This window comes from Rhinoraja longicauda, chromosome 4 (assembly GCF_053455715.1).
Source record: "Rhinoraja longicauda isolate Sanriku21f chromosome 4, sRhiLon1.1, whole genome shotgun sequence".
Classification (NCBI taxonomy): domain Eukaryota; kingdom Metazoa; phylum Chordata; class Chondrichthyes; order Rajiformes; family Arhynchobatidae; genus Rhinoraja; species Rhinoraja longicauda.
Genome location: NC_135956.1, coordinates 84,513,689 through 84,540,507, shown reverse-complemented (window position 1 = coordinate 84,540,507; position 26,819 = coordinate 84,513,689). Strand labels below are relative to the sequence as shown.

The 26,819-nt window shown below is 41.4% G+C and overlaps 1 protein-coding gene across 1 annotated transcript in view; it reads left to right on the top strand.

Moving 5' to 3' along the window:
* The first annotated feature begins 13,850 nt into the window (after nt 1–13,850).
* The window catches only part of LOC144593227 (uncharacterized), a 34,133-nt gene continuing 21,164 nt past the window's right edge, over nt 13,851–26,819 (top strand). Inside the window, exons 1-2 of the mRNA XM_078398732.1 lie at nt 13,851–13,900; nt 16,338–16,469. Coding sequence (XP_078254858.1) covers nt 16,349–16,469 — 121 coding nt within the window. The 5' untranslated portion in view covers nt 13,851–13,900; nt 16,338–16,348. The remainder of the gene's footprint in view (nt 13,901–16,337; nt 16,470–26,819) is intronic.

Here is a 26,819-nt window from a genome sequence, read left to right as displayed (position 1 = left end):
GAGAAAACTTAGCTGAATTTAGAGGTGGGAAGTCACCAGGGATTTGTGGGGAAGTACAGGAGGAAATAACTGGGTGGAAGGGCGGGTGGTTAGCTGAACATAATCTTCTAAAGTTCTTTCGATATGGGAGATTATGCCAGAGGATTGGAGTGTAGTAAAAATGATTCGCTTGTTTAGATAAGTGTTCTCCCTATTCTTTTTCCCATCATATACTTACAAAGTCTTTTTGGATTCTCTTTCCTCTTATCTGCCAGAGCTATCTTATTTGCTTTCCTGATGTCCTTCTTTTTCCTGACCAGAATCTCGGTTTCTCTCATCATCCAGGGTTCTTCTGCTGTCCGCCTGTCTCCTGTCTGCCTTCACTCTAACAGGAATATGAACTCTCACTATCACACTTTTAAATGCATTGCACTTTCTGGACGTCCATTTGCCCACAGACTACTCCAAATAACTTATGCAAGTTCCTACCTGATGCCATCACAGTTGGCCTTGTCCCAATTTAGAGCTTTAATCTGTGGACTAGGCTTGTCCTTACCCAGAACTATTTTAAAGCTAATAGAACTGTGATCGCTGGTCACAAAATGCTTAGTCACTGACACTTAAGTCACATGTCCAGCCCGATTTCCTAAAAGTAGGTCAAGCCTTATTCTTCTGTTGGTCCCTCGACATATTGCCTGAGGATTATATTGGGAAAATAAAAATTCCCCACCAGGACAATCTATTAGTCTTGCAGTTATCTGTAATCTTCCGGTATATCAGTTCCTCTAATTCCTATTGACTCTTGGGGGACCTATAGTACAATCCCAACATGGTGATCAACTTATTTTTATTACTCAGCACCACTCAAATAGTCTCACTGGGTGATCCTTCAGTTATGTCATCTCCGTCTACTGCCCTGATGTTCTCCTTAATCAATGAACTCTGGAACATTAAGCTTCCAGTCTTTTACTTCCCATAGCCAGATTTCTATAATGTCCCTTTGCAAAGGTGTAATTTCCCATTGTGTAGGAAGGAACTGCAGATGCTGGTTTAAACCAAAGATAGACACAAAAAGCTGGAGTAACTCAGCGGGTCAGACAGCATCTTTGGAGCAAAGGAATAGGTGACGTTTTGGGTTGAGATCCTTCTTTAGACTGAGAGTTAGGGAAGTTCCCTCACTCTCAGTCTGACCCGAAATGTCACCAATTCCTTTTCTCCAGAGATACTGTCTGACCCGCGGAGTTACTCCGGCTTTTTGTGTAATTCCCCATTCCTAGCTGCAGACATTGCTTTAAGTTAACTGTATGGTGCATCCTGTGCTGTCTATATTGAGCAATCATTTAAAGTTGTCAGCAAAGCGAGGTTAGCGTTGTGTGGATTAACGGTAGACTACAATCCACATGCCTGTTTTAGATGTCATCTATTTTATCTGCCTCTGACTCATAGAGACACTGGCTCTCAATGATTCTTCTTGGAAACTAACTGTCCGTTCACACTATTTTCAGTGCCCTCTGTAAACTGCTATTGTTCCAAGGAATGAAAAGACATCAAATATAATCCCAGATGAAGTTGAACTCTGTTCGTGATCATCTTGACCCGTGGTTATAATATTGAACATCACATGAATCACAATGACTGAAAAGGTCTTACATCATCTTAAGTTAAATTTAATTGTGTATTTTCACTGATGTACTTGCCATAGCATTCAATATATGCTTTTCATGAAGATATAGCAATGATAAATTGATAATTCCTTCCATAACTTCAACCTACATTTTAAAACTTATTTTTCTTTGCAACATAATTGTTTCACAGACGTGTTTGTCCTTTGCTAGCTTTCTTAGCAAATGTACTGTACTTTGTTGGTATTCTACACTACCCTGTGAATTTCTGACAGCTCTTTGGACTACCAAGAGAAAGCTAGTGATAATCACCATGACAGCAGGTCTAAGCATTCATCTCGACACCTGCTCTGAGAGGGTTACTGCAAACTATCTTTTTTTTCGGTGTAAGCTGAGCTTTATAAAGGTGCTGATTTATTGATATTTTGTAGAGTGCTTCATTGCAATGTTGATTATGTTGATTTAATTATCATTTTATAAAGCACTTTCTTTTCTTTTTACAAGGATGCTTACTAATATTTTTAAGCAATGTATACAGTATATCTATGGTTATCAATAATTATCCTGAAGTGCATCACATTGGCCTGTGATGACATTCCAACATTTTGTTCGTAAATGGCAGTACACTTGCCATTTGTCAATGATGATGTCGATTCAATGACCTAGTTTACTGTTTTGAACTACAGGTGGGTACATTCTCATTTTCCAGCATTTTATGTTTTTATCTTCAGTTCCATAGGTTATTTATTTTTACTTGTTTGATGTATTAACATCAGGTAAATATCAATTAATTACAAAGGTGTACAGAAACATTTTCCTGATGTCTTTTTCACTAAAAGAACAAAATTTGGTTGAATGAGTTCTTCTGACTTAAGTTGTGCATTGGTTGGCATGTTTTAATCTAGCTTCGAAATTACTGGCATCGTTTCTAAAACATTCCCTGAGTTCTTTGAGCTACTTCCATTTTTTTAAACAATTTTTTCTAACTACACCCGCGTCGGTACTTTCTAACCTTAATTCAGATGAAAATTAAATGTTATTCCCAGAATTTGGAAACACTTTGATGGTCATTAACAGTAGGGCAAAGTTAACCAAGAAACAAGTAACACAGTTTATTAGTATATGTTCACTCAGCTACATTATCCTCCAACATTTCCGTCACCTCCAACGGGATCCCACTACTGGCCACAACTTCCCATCTCCTCCCCTTTCTGCTTTCCGCAGAGGCTGTTCCCTTCGTAACTCCGTGGTCCACTCGTCTCTTCCCACCCAAACCACCCCCTCCCCAGGTACTTTCCCCTGCAACCGCAGGAGATGCAACACTGTCGCTTTACCTCCCCCTCGACTCCATCCAAGGACCCAACAGTCTTTCTAGGTGAGGCAGAGGTTCACCTGCACCTCCTCCAACCTCATCTATTGTATCCGCTGTTCCAGATGTCAACTTCTCTACATTGGCGAGACCAAACGCAGGCTCGGCGATCGTTTCGCTGAACACCTTCGCTCAGTCCGCCTTAACCAACCTGATCTCCCGGTGGCTCAGCACTTCAACTCCCCCTCCCACTCCCAGTCTGACCTTTCTGTCATGGACCTCCTCCATGGTCATAGTGAGACCCACCGCAAATTGGAGGAACAGCACCTCATATTTCGCTTGGGCAGCTTGCAGCCCAGCGGTATGAACATTGATTTCTCTAACTTTAGATAGCTCCTCTGTCCCTCTCTTTCCCCTCCCCCTTCCTTCCCGGTTCTCCCACTGTCTTCCTGTCTCCAACTACATCCTTTCTTTGTCCCGCCCCCTCCCCTGACATCAGTCTGAAGAAGGGTCTCGACACAAAACGTCACCCTCTTGAGATGCTGCCTGACCCGCTGAGTTACTCCAGCTTTTTGTGATACCTTCGATTTGTTCCAGCATCTGCAGTTATTTTCTTACACATATATCACTTTATCTTTTAATTAGGTTTCTCGCATTTTCTTCCAAGTAATTAAGCATTATAAGTCTTTGACAGCTAAAGTCACAAAGATCGGAAAAGACATAAGATATTACTTTCATAATCCACTCTAGCGTCTTAATTCATACCTCATTAACCCATTCATTGTACAATCCTATTAACGTTGTCTTATATGTACAATTTAATGATTACAAGGGATGAAAAAATATAATTTTCATATTTGAGGTAAATTGCTAATTATGTTTATGCTTCTGACCTTGGCTCATTAACAGTTTCTAAATTTTAAAAAAATTATAAATTAAAATAAAGTTCACTAAATGATTGCATCCACAATAGTTATTCAGCTGTATTACACTTGAGTTGATGAATTTATGTTTTACTATGTAATTTTCACCTTTTACAGTGCCCTCCATAATGTTTGGGACAAAGACCCATCATTTATTTATTTGCTTCTGTACTTCACAATTTGAGATTTGTAATAGAAAAAAATCACGTGGTTAAAGTGCACATTGACAGATTTTATTAAAGGCCATTTTTATACATTTTGGTTTCACCATGTAGAAACTACAGCAGTGTTTATACTGTAGTTCCCAATCCAAACTGCTTGATCTGAGAAAATGTACAGTGGAAATCACATGTTTCACCATGGAAACATTGAATTAATAAATTGAATGATGAGTTATGCTGTGCTGATTTTAACGCACTTCATAATTGCCAATATGAATTATGTACAAATAAAACCTAACAAAAAATGATCTACCTACACCATTAGGCTAAACTGACTCAGGAATGCAAGACCAAGAATTGATACCAAATTGAACCAAAGTTAAATTAGATATGTCACATCCTATTTAAATTTCCATCAACATTTTAACCTGAAAAATACAGTGTAGTTTTACAATCAATCTTTGGTTTGTGGGTCGAAACCCGTTTGATTTATTTGTTCCTGTTACTTCTGATTGTTGATGAATGTGCATAAAAGTGCTGTGATGGTTAATTCTAGTTAATTCATTGTTACATTCTTACACCTCACAGCTGGAGATTATTGTTTTTCTGTTATCAGTAACAAAAATACTGTCCATTAAAGTTTCTTTTAAACCAAGCAGCACCTCTCCATACCATTTACTCTGTAGAAGTACTATACAGTTGAACCAGATTTGGAAGAATCTGCCATGTTATTCATTCGCTATTTTTCTTATGTACTGGGGAACACCATTGATAGGAAGTCAAAAGGAGACTTTGACTGGGCAGTATACGAGTTCAATTGTTTATAGAGTGCTCTGTGCATTGGAGGCCTTCCACAAAACTTCAGATATGTCCAGCACCAAATTTACTTTGTGGAGCTTTGTGTAGAGCTCTGGTTTATTTCTGCATGGAAGCGTAAGCAATTGTAATGACACAAAAGCAAATCTAAACATTATGCAGTATCTGATATACAATATCTGTTTCCATTGCAGCGTAAGTAAAAGTTACCCAACATCTAAGATTTGGAAAGCTTTTGGATAGATAGTTGCTAACAGGATTGTGGAATGCAATTCCAATTGAACTTGTACATTGTTACATATATCCAATAATCTATTTTCCAACAGATTACTAGATACGTCGAGGCATTTATTGGGGTGTGCAGCATGAATTCACTTCCTCTCTCAGAATGACACTATTCACAAACTCACAATCATCACTCTGCAGGTAGCTTTGTGGTTGTGTATCAGCCAGCCGGATTAGATCACCACCACTCCTAATGAAAAGTTGCAGACCAAAACTGAATTCCCTTTCACTGAAATTTTGCAACTGTGCTGTGACCTATAGGAGAGCACTCATTGGAATCATTACAAGAGGTAAAGCCACATGGAAGACCGGTCTTAAAGTGATAAACAAGAGTGCTTGTTGCTGACTAGATGGTTTGCTGGGTTTGATGTTTGGAATAGAACACAGTTCTCCAGATAAAATCTCATCAATGTCCTTTTCTAAAGGAATCTCATGCTCCAGCAATAAATGATAAAATCCTGTTAACTTCCCTAATTACTTGCTTAACTTGCATTCTAGGCTTTCTTGAGTTATACACTTGACACCCATTTCCCTCCTCATCTCAGAGCTCTGCATTCATCACCATTTTGCGAAAATGCTTTCTTTATTGTCTTACGTGTCTCAGCTTGCTGAGGAAGATTAGATCCAAATGGCTAGTAAATGTTTTTAAATTAACACGATGAAAGTGTTAATTCAAAGTTAATTAAATTATCCAGTAGACGATGAAGATTCTGATTGGAAAACTCATGGGAGTAAAACATTGAATGAAAGAAAAATTTAGGTTATTGGGATATCAAATATATAGACAATAGACAATAGACAATAGACAATAGGTGCAGGAGTAGGCCATTCAGCCCTTCGAGCCAGCACCGCCATTCAATGCGATCATGGCTGATCACTCTCAATCAGTACCCCGTTCCTGCCTTCTCCCCATACCCCCTCACTCCGCTATCCTTAAGAGCTCTATCCAGCTCTCTCTTGAAAGCATCCAACGAACTGGCCTCCACTGCCCTCTGAGGCAGAGAATTCCACACCTTCACCACTCTCTGACTGAAAAAGTTCTTCCTCATCTCCGTTCTAAATGGCCTACCCCTTATTCTCAAACTGTGGCCCCTTGTTCTGGACTCCCCCAACATTGGGAACATGTTATCTGCCTCTAATGTGTCCAATCCCCTAATTATCTTATATGTTTCAATAAGATCCCCCCTCATCCTTCTAAATTCCAGTGTATACAAGCCCAATCGCTCCAGCCTTTCAACATACGACAGTCCCGCCATTCCGGGAATTAACCTAGTGAACCTACGCTGCACGCCCTCCATAGCAAGAACATCCTTCCTCAAATTTGGAGACCAAAACTGCACACAGTACTCCAGGTGCGGTCTCACCAGGGCCCGGTACAACTGTAGAAGGACCTCTTTGCTCCTATACTCAACCCCTCTTGTTACGAAGGCCAACATTCCATTGGCTTTCTTCACTGCCTGCTGAACCTGCATGCTTCCTTTCATTGACTGATGCACTAGGACACCCAGATCTCGTTGAACTCCCCCTCCTCCTAACTTGACACCATTCAGATAATAATCTGCCTTTCTATTCTTACTTCCAAAGTGAATAACCTCACACTTATCTACATTAAACTGCATCTGCCATGTATCCGCCCACTCACACAACCTGTCCAAGTCACCCTGCAGCCTTATTGCATCTTCCTCACAATTCACACTACCCCCCAACTTAGTATCATCTGCAAATTTGCTAATGGTACTTTTAATCCCTTCGTCTAAGTCATTAATGTATATCGTAAATAGCTGGGGTCCCAGCACCGAACCTTGCGGTACCCCACTGGTCACTGCCTGCCATTCCGAAAGGGACCCATTTATCCCCACTCTTTGCTTTCTGTCTGTCAACCAATTCTCTATCCATGTCAGTACCCTACCCCCAATACCATGTGCCCTAATTTTGCCCACTAATCTCCTATGTGGGACCTTGTCGAAGGCTTTCTGAAAGTCGAGGTACACCACATCCACTGACTCTCCCTTGTCAATTTTCCTAGTTACATCCTCAAAAAATTCCAGTAGATTTGTCAAGCATGATTTCCCCTTCGTAAATCCATGCTGACTCGGAATGATCCCGTTACTGCTATCCAAATGCTCAGCAATTTCGTCTTTTATAATTGACTCCAGCATCTTCCCCACCACTGATGTCAGACTAACTGGTCTATAATTACCCGTTTTCTCTCTCCCTCCTTTCTTAAAAAGTGGGATAACATTTGCTATCCTCCAATCCACAGGAACTGATCCTGAATCTATAGAACATTGAAAAATGATCTCCAATGCTTCCACTATTTCTAGAGCCACCTCCTTAAGTACTCTGGGATGCAGACCATCAGGCCCTGGGGATTTATCAGCCTTCAGTCCCATCAGTCTACCCAAAACCATTTCCTGCCTAATGTGGATTTCCTTCAGTTCCTCCATCACCCTAGGTTCTCCGGCCCCTAGAACATTTGGGAGATTGTGTGTATCTTCCTCAGTGAAGACAGATCCAAAGTAACGGTTTAACTCGTCTGCCATTTCTTTGTTCCCCATAATAAATTCCCCTGCTTCTGTCTTCAAGGGACCCACATTTGCCTTGACTATTTTTTTCCTCTTCACGTACCTAAAAAAACTTTTGCTATCCTCCTTTATATTATTGGCTAGTTTACCCTCGTACCTCATCTTTTCTCCCCGTATTGCCTTTTTAGTTAACTTTTGTTGCTCTTTAAAAGAGTCCCAATCCTCTGTCTTCCCACTCTTCTTTGCTATGTTATACTTCCTCTCCTTAATTTTTATGCTGTCCCTGACTTCCCTCGTCAGCCACAGGTGTCTCTTACTCCCCTTAGAGTCTTTCCACCTCTTTGGAATAAATTGATCCTGCAACCTCTGCATTATTCCCAGGAATACCTGCCATTGCTGTTCTACCGTCTTCCCTGCTAGGGCCTCCTTCCAATCAATTTTGGCCAGCTCCCGCCTCATGCCTCTGTAATCCCCTTTGCTATACTGTAATACCGACACTTCCGATTTTCCCTTCTGCCTTTCCATTTGCAGAGTAAAACTTATCATGTTGTGATCACTGCCTCCTAATGGCTCTTTTACCTCTAGTCCCCTTATCAGATCAGGATCATTACACAACACTAAATGGCTCAGCAGCTATCTTGTTGGAGTATCTTCACCACAAAGTCTGCACCACCTTCATGAGGATAACTGTATGGGCAATAAATGTTGGCACTGCTTGTGATGCATACATTCAGGCTTGAGGATGAGACCCACAGAGTCACAAAGCATAGAATTGGGCCCTTCAACCCACTGAATGCATGTTGACTATTGAACAATTTCCCATATTGACTAATCCCACATTCTATTCTCCCGTCAATTACTCCTCTCATCCCCGCCCCTCCCAACTCTCCTGCTCCCCACTTACATTAGGGACTATTTATTTTAGCCAATTAGCCTTTGGCATATGAGAGGGAACTTGAGCTCCCAGGGAAACCCCGTTGGCGACTGGGGGAACATTTCAACCCACACAAACGTTATGCAAGGTTAGGATTCCAGTCCCTGGAGCCATGGAGTAACAACACTACCGGCTGTAACACTGTACTACCCCAGAGAATATTAGTAATTGACTAACAAAAACCAAAAGCCATGAAACCTGGATGAAGGCAGTTGCCTGTGAGAATCCCCAGTGGCAGAAACAAATAAATCACAATGTTCGGCAATGCATTTTATCCTCACTTTCTCTTCGAGCTTTCTATTGTATCTTAAAATTCATTTCGAAGGAATTGATGAACATTAGATGTCAACTCATCTATATCGGCGAAACCAAGCGCAGGCTCGGCGATCGCTTCGCTGAACACCTGCGCTCGGTCCGCATTAACGCCACTGATCTCCCGGTGGCCCAGCACTTCAACTCCCCCTCCCATTCCCAGTCTGACCTCTCTGTCATGGGCCTCCTCCAGTGCCATAGTGAGGCCCGCCGGAAATTGGAGGAGCAGCACCTCATATTTCGCCTGGTCAGTTTGCGGCCCGGTGGTATGAACGTCGACTTCTCCAACTTCAGATAGCTCCTCTGTCCCTCCCTTCCCCTCCTCCTTCCCAGATCTCCCTCTATCTTCCTGTCTCCACCTATATCCTTCCTTTGTCCCACCCCCGACATCAGTCTGAAGAAGGGTCTCGACCCGAAACGTCACCCATTCCTTCTCTCCCGAGATGCTGCCTGACCTGCTGAGTTACTCCAGCATTTTGTGAATAAAACATTTCATGCTTTGTATGAATGTATGTATACATTATCGGCTAGTGAAAATTATATTCCAATTTTTAGTCTTCCTAATTTTGTACTCTTGTCCTTTTCTTCCTTCACTAGAGTGGAAACGAAATAATTTATCTTCAACCCTGTTTTTTTAATGCCTTTATCAGTTTTCTTTTCAATCTCTTCAACATAAAATCTCGGACAAAAACATTGTACGAGTCAGATCTCATAATAAAGGGAATTAATGCAGTAACTCGTTACATAATCTTTTCAAGACAAGATTGGGGATTCATGCAACATGATTAAATAAACTAATCATTTATCACATTTTAGGGACCAATCTTACCAAGAAACATTGGTTCGCTGAATAAACTGTGATTTAGCTTGTTAAAATTAGTGCAGTTGAACGTTTTGTAAATTAACTGGACGGCTGCTGATTCAGTGGGATGAAGGAATATAGATTGCTGATTCAGTGGGACAAAGAGACTTGAGATTGTAAATTGGGAGCTAGAAAATAAAAATAAAATGGAAGCAGGAGTAAGGCATCTGGCACCGCAGGTATACTCTGCCATTCAGAGAGACCGTGACTAATCTTTCACCATTGTGCCACTGAGGTCACAGAAGTCAGAGGGTCATACAACATGGAAACAGGCCCTTCAGCCCACCCAAGTCTGCATCTATTTACATTAATCCCATGTTTTATTCTCTCAAAGTTTCCATCAACAATCCCCAGAGTCTGCTACTTAGCTATGCTATACACGAGGGACAATAATCTTAAACCCACATGTCTTTGAGATGCAAGAGGAAACGGAGCACCCAGAAAACAAAAAACCTCATAGTCATAGGAAGAATGTGTAGATTCCACAAAGACTGCTATGGAAGTCAGCATTGAACTGGATCACTGGAGCAATGAGAAGGCAACTCCACCAGCTGCACCACTTTGCCAATCTTAGCTGAACTAACCAGACAGCATTTAAAATTCTTTTTATTTTCTCTCTTAAATGCACACAGAAACTCACCTCACAAATAAGGGTAGGGAAGTCCATCTCTTCCCTCTGAATATATAATCTTTCCTATAAGCAAGACCCAAAATGCCGGAGTAACTCAGCCACAGTAACTTTGCCCTGCCTGCCTCCTCTCTGCCAGCTTTCTTACTCCCCCCTCCACCTCTACAATCAGTCTGACGAAGGGTTTTGAGTGAATCATCACCTATCCGTCCACAGCGATGACTTATGGCCCACTGAGTCACTCTAACACTTTGTGTCTTTTTTTGTAAACCAGCATCCGAAGTTCTTTGTATCCATAATCTTTCTTTCCCTGTTCTGCGTATTTTTTTAATTCTGAGAACTGCGACTTGTAGTTTTGGATTCTCCAACCAGTGCATCATCCTTGCATTTCTTCTGCGAAGCCTGTTGTATATTTTGATGAAGTCGCTTCTTACTCTTCCACATGCTGGAGACAATAAAAGCAGTCTGCTTAATCTGTCCTCATTCATTAAATCTACAAATCTAAAAACCAATCTGGTGACCCTTTGCAATACTTTCTCAGTTTGAAGAAAATTCTTCCTTAGACAATAGACAATAGGTGCAGGAGTAGGCCATTCGGCCCTTCAAGCCAGCACCGCCATTCAATGTGATCATGGCTGATCATTCTCAATCAGTACCCCGTTCCTGCCTTCTCCCCTTCTCCCCATACCCCCTGACTCCGCTATCCTTAAGAGCTCTATCTAGCTCTCTCTTGAATGCATTCAGCCAATTGGCCTCCACTGCCTTCTGAGGCAGAGAATTCCACAGATTCACAACTCTCTGACTGAAAAAGTTTATCCTCATCTCCGTTCTAAATGGCCTCCCCCTTATTCTTAAACTGTGGCCCCTTGTTCTGGACTCCCCCAACATTGGGAACATGTTTCCTGCCTCTAACGTGTCCAACCCCTTAATAATCTTATACGTTTCGATAAGATCCCCTCTTAGGTTGGAAGACAAGACCTGTACATTACATCCTGATGTGATCTCACCAGAGTCCTACATAAGTGAATTCAGAAATATTCTCTCTTGTAATAAAAGACAAGATATGGCTTGCCTTCCTAATTACTTACTGTCCTGGTGCTAGTTTTCAGTGTTTAATTTAAAACATGCAAGCCGTTGGAACACCTTTCAAACTCTAACAATTAAAAAAGCCTATTGCTGCTTTAAAAAAATAATATCTACATTATCAGCTGGCATGTCCTTCCCATTCACTTAATCTGGCTGTATTTCCCTAAAGCTACTCTCCATTCTCACAGTTCATGATGCCGAGTTTCTGGAAGTCAGTTGGAGAGCCTCTCATGGTAGCACATTGAGACTTGTCTTTACCTATTTACACTACTTTAATTTTAAGGTCATTGGTGACCCTTTAGACGAGTCTCCACATCTCTGCCCTCCTTCATCTATGATTGGAGAGACAGAATCTCCATGTCTTTTCTTTTTGCCGAAGATCTGGAGAATCCCTGGAACTGAGGAAGACGGAGTGAAAGAGAGAGAGCACACATGCATTGATAGACCTGAGATTGAAGGGGACATAAGGGAGCAGGGACGTGAAGATTGAAGGGGACATAAGAGAGCAGAGATGTGAAGGAAAATGAAGAGAACAAAGTTGTGAATATTCATCTGGGAGTGAGCTAAAGAAAGGAGCGAAAATATTCCCTGCACCATCTCTTTTCTCAATCCCAACAAATCACCACATCTGTGGTCTCGTTATTTTCCTTTTTCTCAGTCACAGATATATCTCCAAATGTTTGGTCTTTCTATCAGGTCGCATGCACATTATCAAATTTTAGCACTTTTTAATCCTTTGTTTCAGTCCCAAACAAATTTGAACACCTGTGGTTCTTTTCTCTTCCTTTTGCTCGGTTCAGATAAATCTTCGGTCCTGTCCTTTCCCTCTTGCCTATAAGTAGTCATGGGTGGGTGAATCCTCACTTTCCCCACCCATCAATCAGTCTCAGGTGAATCCTCACACTTCCCCCACCCATCAATCTCAGGTGAATTCTCACACTTTCCCCACCCATCAGTCTCAGGTGAATTCTCACTTTCCCCACCCCTCAGTCTCAGGTGAATTCTCACTTTCCCCACCCATCAGTCTCAGGTGAATCCTCACTTTCCCCACCCATCAGTCTCAGGTGAATCCTCACTTTCCCCACCCCTCAGTCGAATCCTCACTTTCCCCACCCATCAGTCTCAGGTGAATTCTCACTTTCCCCACCCATCAGTCTCAGGTGAATTCTCACTTTCCCCACCCATTAATCAGTCTCAGGTGAATCCTCACTTTCCCCCACCCATCAGTCTCAGGTGAATCCTCACACTTTCCCCACCCATCAGTCTCAGGTGAATCCTCACACTTTCCCCACCCATCAGTCTCAGGTGAATCCTCACTTTCCCCACCCCTCAGTCGAATCCTCACTTTCCCCACCCATCAGTCTCAGGTGAATCCACACTTTCCCCACCCATCAGTCTCAGGTGAATCCTCACTTTCCCCACCCATCAGTCTCAGGTGAATTCTCACTTTCCCCACCCATTAGTCTCAGGTGAATCCTCACTTTCCCCACCCATCAGTCTCAGGTGAATCCTCACTTTCCCCACCCCTCAGTCGAATCCTCACTTTCCCCACCAATCAGTCTCAGGTGAATCCTCACTTTCCCCACCCTTCGGTCTCAAGTGAATTCTCACTTTCCCCACCCATTAATCAGTCTCAGGTGAATCCTCACTTTCCCCACCCATCAGTCTCAGGTGAATCCTCACACTTTCCCCACCCATCAGTCTCAGGTGAATCCTCACTTTCCCCACCCCTCAGTCGAATTCTCACTTTCCCCACCCATCAGTCTCAGGTGAATCCTCACTTTCCCCACCCATCAGTCTCAGGTGAATTCTCACTTTCCCCACCCATCAGTCTCAGGTGAATTCTCACTTTCCCCACCCTTCGGTCTCAAGTGAATTCTCACTTTCCCCACCCATTAATCAGTCTCAGGTGAATCCTCACTTTCCCCACCCCTCAGTCGAATTCTCACTTTCCCCACCCATCAGTCTCAGGTGAATCCTCACTTTCCCCACCCCTCAGTCGAATCCTCACTTTCCCCACCCATCAGTCTCAGGTGAATTCTCACTTTCCCCACCCATTAATCAGTCTCAGGTGAATTCTCACTTTCCCCACCCATCAGTCTCAGGTGAATTCTCACTTTCCCCACCCATCAGTCTCAGGTGAATCCTCACACTTTCCCCACCCATCAATCAGTCTCAGGTGAATCCTCCCACCTGACTTTCTTTCCCCCTGAGCCCCAGGTGAATCCCCAACGCCTTCACTCTTTGCCTCGTCTCCTCTTGCTTCCAGCACAGGTGGAATGCTCGCATCCCTGCCCCTTTCTCGACGCCGTCTGCTCAGTGTCAGGTGGAGTTGCTTTGCTTGCTCCGAGTAAAATGCGTACTCTCCGCGCCTGCGCCTGTAGTTTGCCCGCCTCCCTCCCTCTCTCTTTCTCTCTCCCAGCTGAAAAAAAAGGCCTAGTGTTGCAGCTTTCTACTGGTAAGGAAATTCAGCGTGAAATACATTTCTTTCATTTTAGAAACGAAAGAGAAAAAAAAACAGCAATATGCGGTTGTAGCCTTTGACTCAAAGAATCCAACAGAGTTTGTTTCACACTTTTCTGACAGTTTTCCGTTTCCAGATTCACTGTCTGACAGATATTCTTTAGTTTTAACGACGTTCAATGCGGGAATTACCGTCGACTGGTTTTCAATCGAAACTACTTAAACAATTTATCCTCAGGGGGGGGAGGAAGGGGCAATTTTCACAATTTCCAGGGGACAAAATACAAACCCTTCAGTGGAAAAACGTGCAGTTTTCGAGTAGTTGCTTTTATTCCGTTGTTTCATTCATTTTTTCTTGTTGTTGCGCCCAAGCCCTTTGTAAAACCAACATTCCTGCACAATACTACACATTGCATTTCCGATGCACTTGCATGTAAACTCGAAAAAGTCGCACGTTTCTGCAGGATAACTGCGCGGAATATCTGGGGGATGGATGTCACTTTGCAAAATAGCAACCCGCCAAAGTTCCAATATTTTGGAAATTCCGCCGCCAGTTTTTTTAATTGTTTTTTTTTTGTTTTTTTATACCGGTGTTGTAATGTATATATATAATAATAGATTAGAGCATTCATTCAACATTTGTGCTGTAAATATTCTTCGCTCCGCCATTTTGATCAATATTCCCTGTTCTGCAAATGTTTTCTTCTGGAAATATTTCCTCAATGTTTAAATACATTCATGCCATTGCAAGAAAAGTCAATCGGGACGGATTATAAAGTGTTTTATTTCTTCCCCCCCGTCGCAAGCGAAAGGACACACAATGTGACTGCTAACTGTTTAGCTGCGCCGTGGGAACCCAGAGGGAAGGCAGTCCAGTCCGCTGCCGCGCGTTAACTGGACTTTGTACTTGTTTGGAGGTATTTAATTTAATTACCCAGCCTATCTGCAGTTATTGCCTTTTTCACTCAACACGCTGGACCGCTCTCTTTTCTTTAAAGTGGCGATGGCTTTTTTTTTTTTCTTCCTCCTCCTCCTCCCCCCTCTCTCTCTCCATCGATGCAGTTTTCCATTCCCAGCTTTGGCGTACGCACGCATCTGAAAAGATGCCTCGTTCAATAACAATTTATGCGTTTCCATGAAAGATGTTTGCTTGTCTTTCAGATCACCGAGTTCCCAGGTCCAGACATTTGTTGGAACATGTTAACCATCACGTTTATTTATATCTGCTTTTCTTTTTCCCCGCAGTTTGCAGTAACACGCTGTGGAGGAAAGGAAGCACTTTTATATATGTAGATTAAAGTTAAATTTATTTAGTTTTGTCTCGAAACAGGAGGGGGGGGGGGAGTGGGGGGGTTAAAAAAAATCAGATTGTTCAGCGAAAAGCACGTTTATCTGATGGCAGTGCCATTATTTTGAAGGTGCTGATAACCTGGAGGGGAAAAAAAGGCGTAATGAAATTGGCAGACCTCGAAACACAGCAATGGTCAGAACAATTATTATCCGAGTCGCTGTTTGGCAGATGGTATTTTTCATAAATGTGTCGGATGTATGAATCGGGCTGATCTAAAAAGACAGTTTACAATGTAGAGTGAACGCACTGTACTGTAAAAATATTAAACTCCAGTAAGTGATTGTTTTAAAACCAGTCAACTGGATTATTGAACATCAAACAGAGTTAGCCGCTACTAATTGGGCAACTTCTTGAGATCAGACGAAACGTATGAAGAATATTGAACATGCTTATGGTAACATTTCGCATTGGAATATTGATGTTTGGAAGAAACCGAAATAATCAGTTGAAATATAATAATAAAAGATGTTTGAAACGTTAATGAGCACTTGCTGGGCAGGTATTTGAGAAATTGACATTATTTAATGCATATTATGCAAGGTATTTGGTTTGAAGTGAAGTATTTTATATTTTTCCAAGATATCACAAAATGCTGGAGTAACTCCAGGTCAGGCAGCATCTAGGAGAGAGGGAATGGGTGACGTTTTGGGTCGAGACCCTTCAGACTGAAATATTTTATATTTTTGGCACATTGAATGAAGTGAAATACAATTTTTGATTTATGGGACATGGTTATTATTTGCCTTTTCTTTCTTTCCAAGTGGTGCTCTATCAGTTCTATCATATAATTTCATTCATGAGGTTGAAGTGACATTTGCTCAGAAGGATGGAAGATGCCAAACATTGGTCTTCAGTTATCTCTTTTATCTTTCTGAAAGTCTTAATTTCTAAAATATTATAATTTTCCTCTTTTAAAAAACAAATGGTGAAGAGCCAAAGACTATATCTAGGATTGCTGACCAAACAAAAAAAAAAATGCAACACATGGAGTTCATGAGAATAAGATGAACAATGTTTACATTTATTCTATGTCTAACTCTGAACAGAAATAAATTATTTGATTTGGTTCTTTTTATGGCAGGGAAGAATAGAATGAATTCTGGTGAAATGCTGGAGGAAAATGAAACTGCTGATGGAAGCCTACGAATAAGATCTCATGCCATTTCCGCAGAAATGATGGCAGAGGTTGACCAGCAACCCCTCAATTTGACAGGTGGGAGGAGTTTATCTGTCTATGCATTGTTCAGTCCTAAGATGAGTTGTAAATGCTAATGATGTCTTTTTCTCTACAACCTATGGGTCAATAGGTTTTAAGATGTATACATTTATCGGCAGAAGCTCCTCTCTTAACAAACTTATTGAAAGTTATGCATTAAACGTAATTATTCTAAGCATGTAGGTGTTTAGACTATGAAATATTTATTGGGCTGAATTTGTTGTCCTTGTGAAATAAGTAATATATCTCTTGTGTTCTTGATTCCAAATGAAATATACGTAACTGTTAGCAAATATCAAGTCCATCAACTACAAAGTAACCCAATTTATAAATGAATTGTTTCCATAAAATGTGTATTTTGTTTATGTTAGATGAAAAATAGCTTTAGATGCAGCACAAAATCATGTCACCAGATTGAGCAGGTTAGCTTTGTTTATTTAAAATATTGAATGGAAATTCTTTTAAAAAGGAAATGGCTAGCTCCTACCTTATTTTAACGAAATGTGGTAGACAATTTAAGTGATAATTACAGTAGATCTTTATCAAAAGATCGATAATTTAGGTTTTTCAATAAAGCTACAGAAGTGTATTGGTTGTATAAAGCACCTTATCCAATGTGAACTAAAATCGTAAATGTTTCCCAAGAACATCTGTGATTGGTGTTCATAGATGTTTCCCACAATGGAAGTGTTTTTATCCCCCGATCAATTACAATTGATAATTTAGAGCTTATAATTTATGTAATTCTCAAGTAAAGAAAAAAAGGAAGAGGTCATTACAATTGGACTGATTGAGGGGTTGTGTTTCATTCCAAAACATTGAATGCAAACCAATGGGCCGCTATATTATAGATCTGGAAGTTAAACAAACTTTTTTTGTCCATTTTACAAATGGATATAAAAAGAATCCATTGCACTAATTTGAAGCATAGTGTAGCGGCCAGCTTCTCGTCTATCAATTAGCTCCCAAGCTGCCACTTGCATAGACCGGGTGAGCGATAAGCTTATAACTCGAGCTATCAATAACAGAGACCCTCCTCGACATTTGATTAGTTAGTTGTCTTTATTTTGAAGGTGCAATAAACATATTGGCATATCTCTTGTCATCGACTAGCTATTGATTTGCTAGGTAAAATTCCATATCTTACCATAGTCTATGTGATCGATACGAACTGCCAGATATAACTTTGGCGGAATCTGTATGAATCTTCTTGTCAATAAGAGTTACAGCCGATTACATCTTGGCTAATGAATCTTTTGGCGGAACATTTGGCTGAACCTCTGTCTGCACCTCCTTGGCTCACACGCACTTGCCGCACGTCCCCAACTGCCCTCACTCTAGCTCCGCCCAGCCCCTACGTAAGCATCGCATTAACTCTATAGTATCCAAACTACAGCAGGATACAAGGTAATAATAATAATATGCAAAAATAACTAATAAACGCAAAATGGCTCCTACACATTCGGCCCTTCTGGTGCCTTGACTATTTTCTTTCCTCTCAACCAACCACAATGATCAAAACATATTATCTGGTCACTGCTGTTTATGAAAGTTAGTTGGCACCATTTGTCTTTTACATTCTGAATTGTGCTTCCTAATAACACTTTGGATGCATGCACTTTGGCTGATGTACACTTAGAATGTCCTTGGGTTGTGTGAGGTGCGATACAAAAGAAAGCTTATTTTCCTATTAATATTTTATAATTGCTTTTACCCTTACTTTTTATTTCAATGTGTCTGCCACGTAGACACTTATCTTCCACAATTGAAGAAAATTGAAACTTATTTTCTGCTTTTAAGCAGCAGAACCAAGCCAGAATAAAATAAAACGAGTAGTACTTTCGCAGAGCAGTATCCATTTGCAATTGTGATAAACGATAAACTCAAGAAAACTTGTAAGTTACTGTAGCTGATTTTTAGAGGTAGTGGATGCTGCAAATGTAAATGCAATTCAGTCTTTTCTCCAATAGTGGGGTTTTTTTTGGGGGGGTTCCCCCCCCCCCCCCCCTGTGAGCACCAACAGACATTGCTGTCAGATGCAAGCCATGGTGTTGGATGACTGGCTCTACTGCTTTATCAGACAGGTATACACTGCTGATAATGCACAACCTTGCCCGTATTAAAGAGAAATGATGTCAGTCTTTAAGAAAACAATGGAGAAAATTGTTAAAATGATCTCTCCAGGGTTAAAAGTTGGAGAAAAGTTTTAAAACAAAATAGATTTCCTGGTTACGTTTTGGTACATCACAATTAGTATTGTTTTCATTCAAGCTTCAAAAAGTATTATTTTTCGTTTCTACCTACCTGCTGTCAAATTAAATTAAATTAAATTGCAGGCAAATGAAATGAAATGAAAATATTTTTCCATTAATTTGTTTCTGTGTATATGGTGAAAAATTATCTAGAAATTTAATTTTTGTCCCTCTACCTGTTTGAACAGATTGAAAATACACATCAATTGTAATAAAATGATGTTAGTGTAATCCTAGTGTCAGACACAAAATAACTCCCAGTTTTTTTTAGTTCATTATTGCATTGTAGGTATCAACAACAAAACCAGTGTACCAATAATTAGTTGCTGTACTTGTTTTTAAAGTACATTTATTAAAGTAAAAATGTACAATATTTCCTCTATTTTTGATCCACATTTCCAGTCACCCAGGACGTTTGCTACCGATAAGGGTTTATTGAACATTTTTTCTTCTACTCTTGACTTTAACATTTTCTGAAAATTAGTTTCATCGGCAATTGTTGCCTTCCAATGTCTTCCCCAATTGTCATTCAAATAGTAAGTGTTAACAAGTTACAACTCTGCACCATATCTTGGTTGGTCTTGATACCCTCATCTAAGTTCACACATGCATTTGAAATCTGAATTAATTAGTATGTTATCAAGGCTGAAATCTGGATGACAGTTTCACCTTCATATCTGGGGCAAAGACAATAGCTTTTGTTCAAGTGGAAATCAATTAACTTACTACTGACTATAGGTTCAACAAATGATTTTAGTGACATACTCTTAGCTTTGACCAAGAGTAAAAAGGTGGCATGGGACAGGTTGGGATCAAGTGCATCCCTGGAGGAGTTACAGGAACTAAGGTCAGACTGAAGAAGGGTCTCGACCCGAAACGTCACCCATTCCTTCTCTCCTGAGATGCTGCCTGACCCGCTGAGTTACTCCAGCATTTTGTGATACCTTCGATTTATACCAGCATCTGCAGTTATTTTCCTACAGGAACTAAGAAGTCAGCTAAAATAAGAAACCAGAAGGGCAAAAATGGGACAGGAGATAGCACTGGCAGATAGTATGAAGGATAATCCTGAGATTTTAGACAATAGACAATAGGTGCAGGACTAGGCCATTCGGCCCTTCGAGCCTGTACGCACCGCCAATCAATGTGATCATGGCTGATCATTCTCAATCAGTACCCCGTTCCTGCCTTCTCCTCATACCCCCTGACTCAGCTATCCTTAATATCTTCGGTTTCCTCCCAGCAAAAGTGGGACCCCTCAGGAATCAAAGCAGTCAACTCTGTGTGGAGCCACAGGAGATGGGCAAGGTCCTTAACAAGTATTTCTCCTCTGTTTGTACTGTGGAGATAGACAGGATGGGGGATGTTGAGGTCGTCACTGGAAATGTCCTGAGAGCAGTCAGTATTACTGTCTCAGATGTGCTGAACGTCCTGATGTGTATGAAGATGGACAAATCTCCTGGGCCTGATCAAATATATCCCAGGACACTGTGGGAATCTGGAGAGAAAATTGCAGGAGCCCTCACCCAGAATTATGAGTCTCCGTTAAATACAGACAAGGTGCCGGAAGATTAGAGGGAAGCAAATGTTGTGCCTCTATTCAGGAAGGGCAGCAGGGAACTACAGGCCAATGATCTTAACTGCTGCAGTTGGAAAGTAATTAGAGAGTATTCTGACGGATAGGCTAGACATGCATTTAGATGAAAAAGGGCTGATTCGGGATAGTCAACATAGTTTTGTAAATGGGAGGTTGTGTCTCACACATCTGATTGAACTTTTTGAAGACGTAGCCAAAAAGGTCGATGAAGGCAGAGCTGTAGATATTGTATATCATATCATATCATATATATACAGCCGGAAACAGGCCTTTTCGGCCCTCCAAGTCCGTGCCGCCCAGTGATCCCCGTACATTAACACTATCCTACACCCACTAGGGACAATTTTTTTTTTTTTTAAATTATTTTTAAATTTTTTTTTTTTTTTTATAGACCTGAATGGTGGCCGTTTAGGAGAAGGGGAGATGCAACGAGACCTGGGTGTCATGGTACACCAGTCATTGAAAGTAGGCATGCATGTGCAGCAGGCAGTGAAGAAAGCGAATGGTATGTTGGCATTCATAGCGAGGGGATTTGAGTAAAGGAGCAGGGAGGTTCTGCTGCAGTTGTGCAGGGCATTGGTGAGACCACACCTGGAGTATTGTGTACAGTTTTGGTCTCCTAATCTGAGGAAAGACATTCTTGCCATAGAGGGAGTACAGAGAAGGTTCACCAGATTGATTCCTGGGATGGCAGGACTTTCACATGAAGAAAGACTGGATAGACTCGGCTTGTACTCGCTGGAATTTAGAAGATTGAGGGGGGATCATAGAAACTTACAAAATTCTTAAGGGGTTGGACAGGCTAGATACAGGAAGATTGTTCCCGATGTTGGGGAAGTCCAGAACAAGGGGTCACAGTTTAAGGGTAAGGGGGAAGTCTTTTAGGACCAAGATGAGAATGTTTTTTTTCACACAGAGTGGTGAATCTGTGGAATTCTCTGCCACAGAAGGTAGTTAAGGCCAGTTCATTGGCTATATTTAAGAGGGAGTTGGGTGTGGCCCTTGTGACTAAAGGGATCAGGGGGTATGGAGAGAAGGCAGGTACGGGATACTGAGTTGAATGATCAGCCATGATCATATTGAATGGTGGTGCAGGCTCGAAGGGCCGAATGGCCTACTCCTGCACCTATTTTCTATGTTTCTATAATTGGAATTTCGTAAGGCATTTGACAAGGTTCCGCAAGGTAGGCTGCTCCGGAAGGTTAGATCCCATGGGATTCGGGGAGAGATTGGTGAATGGATAGGCTTCATGGAAGGAACTTCAATAGACAATAGGTGCAGGAGTAGGCCATTCGGCCCTTCGAGCCAGCACCGCCAATCAATGTGATCATGGCTGATCATTCTCAATCAGTACCCCGTTCCTGCCTTCTCCTCATACCCCCTGACTCAGCTATCCTTAATATCTTTGGTTTCCTCCCACACTCCAAAGACGTACCGTTTGGTATAAGTGTGAATTGTTCATAGTGTGTGTGTGGGATAATGGTTGATGTGCGGGGTGGTCAGTGCGGGGCAGACTCGGTGGGCCGATGGGCCTATTGTTTCCGCGCAGTGTCCCCGAACTCGCGGTTTTTGGTTTTATAAGCAAATTTGTTTTTATACCTGAATTTGCTTTTATAAGCAAGAAGGGTAACCAGAGCAAAAGTGGGACCCCTCAGGAATCAAAGCAGTCAACTCTGTGTGGAGCCACAGGAGATGGGCAAGGTCCTTAACAAGTATTTCTCCTCTGTTTGTACTGTGGAGATAGACAGGATGGGGGATGTTGAGGTCGTCACTGGAAATGTCCTGAGAGCAGTCAGTATTACTGTCTCAGATGTGCTGAACGTCCTGATGTGTATGAAGATGGACAAATCTCCTGGGCCTGATCAAATATATCCCAGGACACTGTGGGAATCTGGAGAGAAAATTGCAGGAGCCCTCACCCAGAATTATGAGTCTCCGTTAAATACAGACAAGGTGCCGGAAGATTAGAGGGAAGCAAATGTTGTGCCTCTATTCAGGAAGGGCAGCAGGGAACTACAGGCCAATGATCTTAACTGCTGCAGTTGGAAAGTAATTAGAGAGTATTCTGACGGATAGGCTAGACATGCATTTAGATGAACAAGGGCTGATTCGGGATAGTCAACATAGTTTTGTAAATGGGAGGTTGTGTCTCACACATCTGATTGAACTTTTTGAAGACGTAGCCAAAAAGGTCGATGAAGGCAGAGCTGTAGATATTGTATATCATATCATATCATATATATACAGCCGGAAACAGGCCTTTTCGGCCCTCCAAGTCTGTGCCGCCCAGTGATCCCCGTACATTAACACTATCCTACACCCACTAGGGACAATTTTTTTTTTTTTTTAATTATTTAAAAAAAAAATTTTTTTTTTATAGACCTGAATGGTGGCCGTTTAGGAGAAGGGGAGATGCAACGAGACCTGGGTGTCATGGTACACCAGTCATTGAAAGTAGGCATGCATGTGCAGCAGGCAGTGAAGAAAGCGAATGGTATGTTGGCATTCATAGCGAGGGGATTTGAGTAAAGGAGCAGGGAGGTTCTGCTGCAGTTGTGCAGGGCATTGGTGAGACCACACCTGGAGTATTGTGTACAGTTTTGGTCTCCTAATCTGAGGAAAGACATTCTTGCCATAGAGGGAGTACAGAGAAGGTTCACCAGATTGATTCCTGGGATGGCAGGACTTTCACATGAAGAAAGACTGGATAGACTCGGCTTGTACTCGCTGGAATTTAGAAGATTGAGGGGGGATCATAGAAACTTACAAAATTCTTAAGGGGTTGGACAGGCTAGATACAGGAAGATTGTTCCCGATGTTGGGGAAGTCCAGAACAAGGGGTCACAGTTTAAGGGTAAGGGGGAAGTCTTTTAGGACCAAGATGAGAACGTTTTTTTTCACACAGAGTGGTGAATCTGTGGAATTCTCTGCCACAGAAGGTAGTTAAGGCCAGTTCATTGGCTATATTTAAGAGGGAGTTAGGTGTGGCCCTTGTGACTAAAGGGATCAGGGGGTATGGAGAGAAGGCAGGTACGGGATACTGAGTTGAATGATCAGCCATGATCATATTGAATGGTGGTGCAGGCTCGAAGGGCCGAATGGCCTACTCCTGCACCTATTTTCTATGTTTCTATAATTGGAATTTCGTAAGGCATTTGACAAGGTTCCGCAAGGTAGGCTGCTCCGGAAGGTTAGATCCCATGGGATTCGGGGAGAGATTGGTGAATGGATAGGCTTCATGGAAGGAACTTCAATAGACAATAGGTGCAGGAGTAGGCCATTCGGCCCTTCGAGCCAGCACCGCCATTCAATGTGATCATGGCTGATCACAATTAGTACCCCGTTCAACTTGGGAATGCCTGCATTGCCGTTATCTTGGAAGTTTTGGGGATCTTGAGATAGTGAGGATTAACATTGTACTTCTGTATCTGGATGGTGCATGGATTCATTTGTTTTTATGAGCCACTCTCACTTTCCAAAACAAAATAACTTTTTTGTAAAAATTGCTACAATTTTTCCTCAATGGTCAGTAGGCATTGGCAATTCACTTTAACTTTTCCACAATAATTGAAGCTGCACTATTGGCCAACTTCCTTTCAAGTATGCTTTTATGAAACATGAGTTGCCGTAAACATGACACAGACCTGACATTGATCTCAAGCAGGCTAGATGATAAGAAAACACCAGCAACTGTCATGAATGATCAATAAATACATTTACTGTATGAATAATTTTGTAAGGCAAATAGCCTTAATCTTTAAAATCTATAGTTTCTGCTGCAAATGCACGTGCTGGTGATGTCAGCACATCAACATAGTATTGCCGAACAATATCAACATCTCTTCTGCATTTCCAAAAACATTTATCTTATTTTGCTGTGCTCAACTTAGAATGGTTTGGTTCTGTACATTCTGGCCATATGTTGAAATGGAATCTTCTCCAGTTTATGGCACCATGTATCACGGTTCCAGCAACTTGAGTGCATTCCTGATCTTTACTGTTGCTTTTGTGAAGTTTGCACATTGTTTTTTTTCCCCACATCCCGAAGATGCATGGATTGGTCGCAAAATTTGCATGGGTTAGTGGGAATTGGGCAGTGAAGGATGAAGAGAGAGGGAGAGAGCAGGTAGCTAATAAAAGTTTTAATTCTTGGATCCTAATTTATTTCGCTCCTAATTTGGCATTGCTCTTAAAACTCTAAAATGGCATTTGAGATGTGTGCAGAATTTTGATCAAACATGTGCAAAAATGAGGCAAAAATGACCCAAGGCTGCGCGAGTAAGTTGGCTCCTGAATCAACATGAAATATCATCACATGAAATGTTGAGTGCGTGACCAGCAAAAGGAATTTCTTTCACAACCAATCCCTTCCTCGCCTGATTTTTAAAATTGTTATCAAACTGTTTCTGTGACTTTGCAAATGTTTAGAGTAATTTGAAGTTGCAGAATTTTATAGGGTACTAGACAAAGTGGACCTGTTGGGCCCAAACCTCTCCTGCATTGGTGCAGCACCCTGTCCTCCCCCCCCCTACCCTCTCTCCTCAACCCCCCCCTACCCTCTCCCTTCTCCCTCATTCCCCCTCCCTCTCCCTCCTCCCCTCCCCCTCCCCTCCTTTTAAACTTTAAAATGTGAATAACTTAAAAAAATATAAGACCCATTTCAATAAAACTACTTGCATTATCACTAAAGTAACAATGGTGAGTAAGGTGGGCCTAAAATTGTCGCGCTATCGTGTACCGTTTTGGCTGAGGTTCAGTCACAAACAAGATAACAAATGAGAGTTTTAGTATATAGATTGTGCAAGTGCTGAAGGTCTATCTGGGCTTCTGCTCCAATTAATTCCTGCCATTACTAAATGATTTAGAATTGTTCTAGCACAAGGAAGCCATTTGGCCCGTTGCACACCACGTACGTTTCCATGTAAGTTTCCTTGAGATGTCTATTCCATGCAAGTTTCCTTAACTTAATGTTCATAAACAAACATGAATTATTAACATTCCAGATTCTTTACTTGGGAGTTTATAATCATTGCAAGTCTATTCTGATTAATCTCCCCAAAGGAATTAACAAGACAAGAACTATTCCACATAAGTATTACACTCTCAACCAAGTAACATTTATTAATGCACAACTGTGCCTACAAATATTCGCTATACAGCTCATTTATTTACTTGCCATGTGAGAAACAGACAGAAAGTTGTTAATAGCATATGTCTTATCAGCTGCCTTGGTATAATCCTAAAGCCATGTAAGTTTCTTTAAGAGATTTCTATTCCATTTCTACCATTCTGTTTACACAGTTTTAAAATTTGCAGGTATTTCACGATTTACAAATATTAGATTTTTCCTTTTTTACATTTTTGCTACTGCACCATTGACTCTTTAGGATATGTGGTCTCTGTTTACATTTAGTCCATTATGAAAGCCCCAGCCGTCTCCATTTTTAATACACTTTACGCTTCCTCTGACATCTTTATTGAGGTTGCAATGCTCGGCTTGCTATTGGGGTTCATCATAATTTATTTGGTGCATTCTTCAAGATGGCTGAAAAATACCAGTATCTATTGATTGCAATTGTGAGAAGTCACGATAAGCTATAAACATCAGTACCGAATGTAATTGATTGCAGTGTAAAAGGTGAAAGTTGGGTGACTATTAACTGTTTTATAAATCTTGCAGCTTCAAGAATGCAAACAGCCATTAACAATAGGTGGTGTAAGAAAATAACTGCAGATGCTGGTACAAATCGAAGGTATTTATTTCACAAAATGTTGGAGTAACTCAGCAGGTCAGGCAGCATCTCAGGAGAGAAGGAATGGGTGACGTTTCGGGTCGAGACCCTTCTTTAGTCTGAAGAAGGATCTCGACCCGAAACGTCACCCATTCCTTTTCTCCTGAGATGCTGCCTGACCTGCTGAGTTACTCCAGCATTTTGTGAACTAAATGCCGTTAACAATAGGATCAACATGAAATCTAGTATCCAAATATTGCCCTGAAAGTGTATTATTCTTCACAAAATGTGTAATGCACTATCATGGAGACAATAGCAAAATATTTAAATGTGAGCTTAACAGGTCAGAATCGGTGGCTTGTGCTCAGGGGTGTGATGATTTGTTTTGGTAACACTTGAAACCTTCTCCTTGATTGTTACTTTGACATGCAAAACTACCACTACGAATTCCACTCAAAGATGTGAACAAGGAGCAAAAGTAGACCATTAAATCTCTTGTGCGTACTCTGCCTTGTATAAAACAATGGCTGACTACAAACCCAACCTATCTGCTTGTGGAAACCTTTTGTGTTCTTGCTTTTCAAAAATCGGCTTTGAAGCTTCTGCATCTACCAGCCTTAGAGGAAAATAGTACCAATGGCTCGCAGCCCTGAATTACATGGGCAAGTCCTTATTCTAAGGCAAGATTAGTTCTCTCTCAATCAGGCAGTGAAGAAAGCGAATGGTATGTTGGCATTCATAGCGAGGGGATTTGAGTATAGGAGCA